The following is a 4,152-nucleotide window of genomic DNA, read 5'->3' on the forward strand; positions in this document are numbered from 1 at the left end:
ATGATTTTGAAATCGAAAAAAGTAAGTATAAACAATGATTTGCTTAATGTTGATACTATTAATACTATTGATACTTGTTAATAATTTTTTTATTATAACAGTTGTCAACATTAATAAAAGAATTAACAAAAAAAATCGCGAAAAAGTGAGTCTAAATTTTGATGATGAAGAATTATTAATTTTGGAAGTAAAAGCTCGAGAACCTCTTTGGAATTTTCAATTAAATATACAGGAAAGAAATTCAAAAATTACAAATAAATTATGGGAAGAGGTATCACTGGCATTGGGAAGTGAGTGTCACGCTTAATCTAAGACCGATATTCACATAAGTCTGTCCTTATTTCAAGACCGTCTTAAGTAATGTCTTAAGATGCTAATACGGCGCTGTGATTGGCTTATGACATCTTAAGACTGTACTTAAGACGGTCTTAAATATAAAAACCGACTATGGCCGGTATTCATTAGTCGGTTCTTATTTTAAGACCATCTTAAGTAATGTCTTAAGATGCTAATACGGCTTTGTGATTGGTTAATGACATTTTAAGATTGTACTTAAAACGGTCTTAAATATGAATACCGGCCTAAATTTTTAAAAAGATTAAAACGTCTTATCTAAGTTGTTTGGAATAACAAAAGCTTTTAATTTTAATAAGACAAACATTATTTTTAGATAAGATTAGTGCTGAAGGGGCAAAACAAAAATTTAAAAGTTTACATGATACATACAGAAAAATAATTCAAGCTGAAAACTTACCAAGCGGATCTGCAAAAAAAAGCTCAAAGAAATGGCACCATTATGATGCTATGAATTTTTTAAGAGATTCGTGTTTGATAAAACAGTGAGTGTTTGCGTATATAAACGAACATGCACGTTAAGATTGGTTACATTAATTGTTTATAAAAAGTTAATATTTATTTATTTATTTAGAACTACCTCAAACTTGTGTTCCACTGTGGTAGAGTGTGCTTCCAATTCTGGAAATGAAAATAACACATCTCTCAGTAAGTTTCCAACAATTTTTTAGTTAATTAACATTTAATACGATTATAATTTTTTATAAACAAAAAATAATCTTTAGATAAATCTTCTCGAAAAAGAAAAAGACAAAACGATTTATCAGATAATGCTCTTGAAAGGATTGCTGATGCCCTTAATACAAACCAAGAAACAACAATATCAATACCGCCTCCACCACAAGTAGATGAAATTGATGCATTTCTAATTATGTTAGGCCATAGAATAAAAAAATTACCCCAAGAAAAGCAAATGGAAGCAATGCAGAATCACTTACAATTATCTTTCAACTACTTAAAAGAGTAACATTAATATTTCCATTACTTGACAATATTATATAATTTTTTTTAGATCTATATTTTTTTCTCATATATAATATAGATAAAATATCGAATTTAAACAGGCATTGCATATTTTTTGGTGTTTAATTTCTATGTAATGCAGCCTGTGCAATTTCTAGAATTACAAAATATTAATTTTTTTTATTACTATTTGTATTACATGAATACAGTATTGAATTACAGAAATAATTTTTTTATGTTTGTTCAAATAAGATATGTTAAGTGTTACATAGAAAATATATTGACATAAATTGATTTTTTAAAATTATTTTTTAACTTGAGACTGCAAAAGATCGGGAAAAATAAGCATTATACATAAGTATACATAAGTGTGATTACAAATGTGATATTACGACATATTATATGATATAGTGATATAAGTATGTGATTACAAATGTGATATTACATTATGTAAATGTGGAATGTAATTATATATAAGTATGTATTAAAAACTCCAAGAATTTTAGTTTTATTTTTATCTCTTATTTTTTACTATGTTAGGCATACATACTAATTAATAAATACAACACAATACATGTAATAAACTGAATAAAAAATTTTCATACTAATATATAGGTAATTTTAAAATTTGTTTAGCACTGGTCAAACTGCCATGGCACAGCACCTTCACTGTTAAAATAATGACAAAATTCATTACGTATTTTGATAGCTGTACGTGAACTATTATTTGTACTGCATCTAGTGATATTTACTAATGCACTGTAGTTAGACAAATTTTGCCTCCAACTACCAGGAATAAATCCTTCAGGTCCATCACGATCTACCATTGTTTCAAGTACATATTCAGAATCTTCATAGTTTATTCGAAGCCAATTATGTAAACACACAAGAGCTTGAATGAGTGTCGCAGTTTTATCTATTTTGCAATCAATATGTCTTCTCAAAATCCTCCATTGGCTACTGAGTATACCAAATGTATTTTCAATTATTCGCCTTGCTCTACTTAAACGATAATTATAGATAATTCTGTCTTCATTAAGACTTTTCCCTGGATAAGGTCGCATTAAATATTCTGATAAAGGAAAGGCTTCATCTCCTATTAATACGTAAGGCATATCAACTCCTTCAAATGACAAAGGTTCCCATTCAGGCAAGTTCATCTCTTTATTTATGAATTTTTGTCCTATTAAGGAATCTCTGAAGATTCCACCATCACTTCGTCGTCCATATGCACCAATATCAACAAAAGTAAATCTATATTTAGCATCACAAATAGCTAAAAGCACAATACTGTGACAATTTTTATAATTATAATAAGAGGAACCAGCATTAGCAGGACACTAAAATAAATAATTGAAAATGTTTTTTCATTATTACACAACAAATTAAAAAAATACATATATAATAAAATTTTTCATATACCTGAATTACTATATGTTTCCCGTCAATTGCTCCTATGCAATGATTAAAATTCCACAGATCCTCGAATTCTTTTGCAATACGTAACCATCCATTTTTGTCAATATTTGATGGTAAAACTTCTGGTTGAAGACAATTCCATATTGCTTGACATGTTTCTGATATAATATTACTCACAGTAGTCAATCCAATCAAATATTGATAATGTAAAGAAGTCATCGAATCACCAGAAGCTAAATATTTAAAATATATAGATTAATTTAAGTTACAAGTACATTATTAATTAATTATTAAAAAATATTAAAATTATTTAAATAAATAAATTATTGTAACAACAAAGATATTTATTGTATAAAAATGTTTTACCTCAAAGTAATTGATAATCGTTCTGCTGCTGAAATTGGTTCTCTGCATAAATTTTGTTTAGAAATTATAGGTCCCACCATAATTAGTAATTCCTCAAATTGTACACGTGTCATACGAAAATAGTTAAGGAATATAGAACTATCTAATGAAACTATTGGAAATAACGAATGGTAAAAACCATGCCTCTTTCGTTCTTCAAGTAATGGATTCACCCAGAACCGTTTCTTCGAATATACTTGTTTATATTGCTCATTTTCCAATAAAATTATTAAAAGTGCAGCAACAATTTTTTTTCTTTTTTCTCTTTTTTGTTTGTTAATTATTTTTAAACAATCATGTAGCCATAAATAATACTTATATGCGCAAACGTTCATTTTCCAATACAATAATTACAAATGTATTAATTTTTAGTTATTTGTAAGATTATTGAGTTACCTAACCTAACTGGTAATATCCTACTGATGCATGCATATACACGGCTTGACGCTTGAAGTTGGAAAAATCGAACTTCTTGTTGTTGACGCTGGCGTCAACCGACCATCTAGTGTGGTCACGTCAATTTTGATCACGTGACCTATTTTGACGCTGAAAATGAGCGTCGAGCGTCAGCATGAAAAGGCACCTTAAGAACTAATAGATAATACGTAACGCACTTAAACTAAGATAATTATTTGTATAACGCAACAAACTAGATTGTCTGACTAGACGATGATAACATTGCACCAGAAGGCCAAGAGTATCAAACAGATTTAGATGCAAGTAAATACAAGCGGAGAAGGTCCTTAAAAGATGCAAGAGAAGATGCTGATGTTATGTTGATAGGAAGGGAATTTCAAAAACGTATTAAAGAAAGGCGAAATGAGTGCATGTACATAGTAGTTCTACAAGACGGAATATGAAAAGTTTGTGATGAAGTGCCAAGGCGATCAGATCTCCTCAGCGATGAATCAGGACGAGTAAAGAGCTCACTCAGGTAAAATAAAGAATTTAAGAAAAGGATACGATACATCTGACAACCAAAAAAATACAACCTTCTATTTTCAACTGAGA

At 28.9% G+C, this 4,152-nt stretch overlaps 1 protein-coding gene across 1 annotated transcript; it reads right to left on the minus strand.

Moving 5' to 3' along the window:
- Nucleotides 1-1,949: 1,949 nt before the first annotated feature.
- On the minus strand, nucleotides 1,950-3,570 carry LOC112462373 (protein ALP1-like). Its single transcript, XM_025028102.1, has 3 exons — nucleotides 3,103-3,570; nucleotides 2,740-2,969; nucleotides 1,950-2,657 (listed from the first exon to the last, which is right to left on the minus strand). Exons 2-3 carry the CDS (start codon nucleotides 2,953-2,955, stop codon nucleotides 1,950-1,952), a joined length of 924 nt encoding a protein of 307 aa, XP_024883870.1. The 5' UTR covers nucleotides 2,956-2,969; nucleotides 3,103-3,570.
- Between the last annotated feature and the right edge of the window lie 582 nt (nucleotides 3,571-4,152).

This window comes from Temnothorax curvispinosus, unplaced genomic scaffold, assembly GCF_003070985.1.
Source record: "Temnothorax curvispinosus isolate PA1 unplaced genomic scaffold, ASM307098v1 QBEX01012328.1, whole genome shotgun sequence".
Taxonomy (NCBI): Eukaryota; Metazoa; Arthropoda; class Insecta; order Hymenoptera; family Formicidae; genus Temnothorax; species Temnothorax curvispinosus.

Excerpts from the sequence above, each read along its gene's own strand:
- LOC112462373 (XM_025028102.1), bottom strand. The coding sequence starts at position 2,955 with ATGACTTCTTTACATTATCAATATTTGATTGGATTGACTACTGTGAGT. Across the intron at positions 2,658-2,739 it reads GGAAACATATAGTAATTCAG|TGTCCTGCTAATGCTGGTTC; the intron begins GTATATGAAAAA and ends TATTTATTTTAG.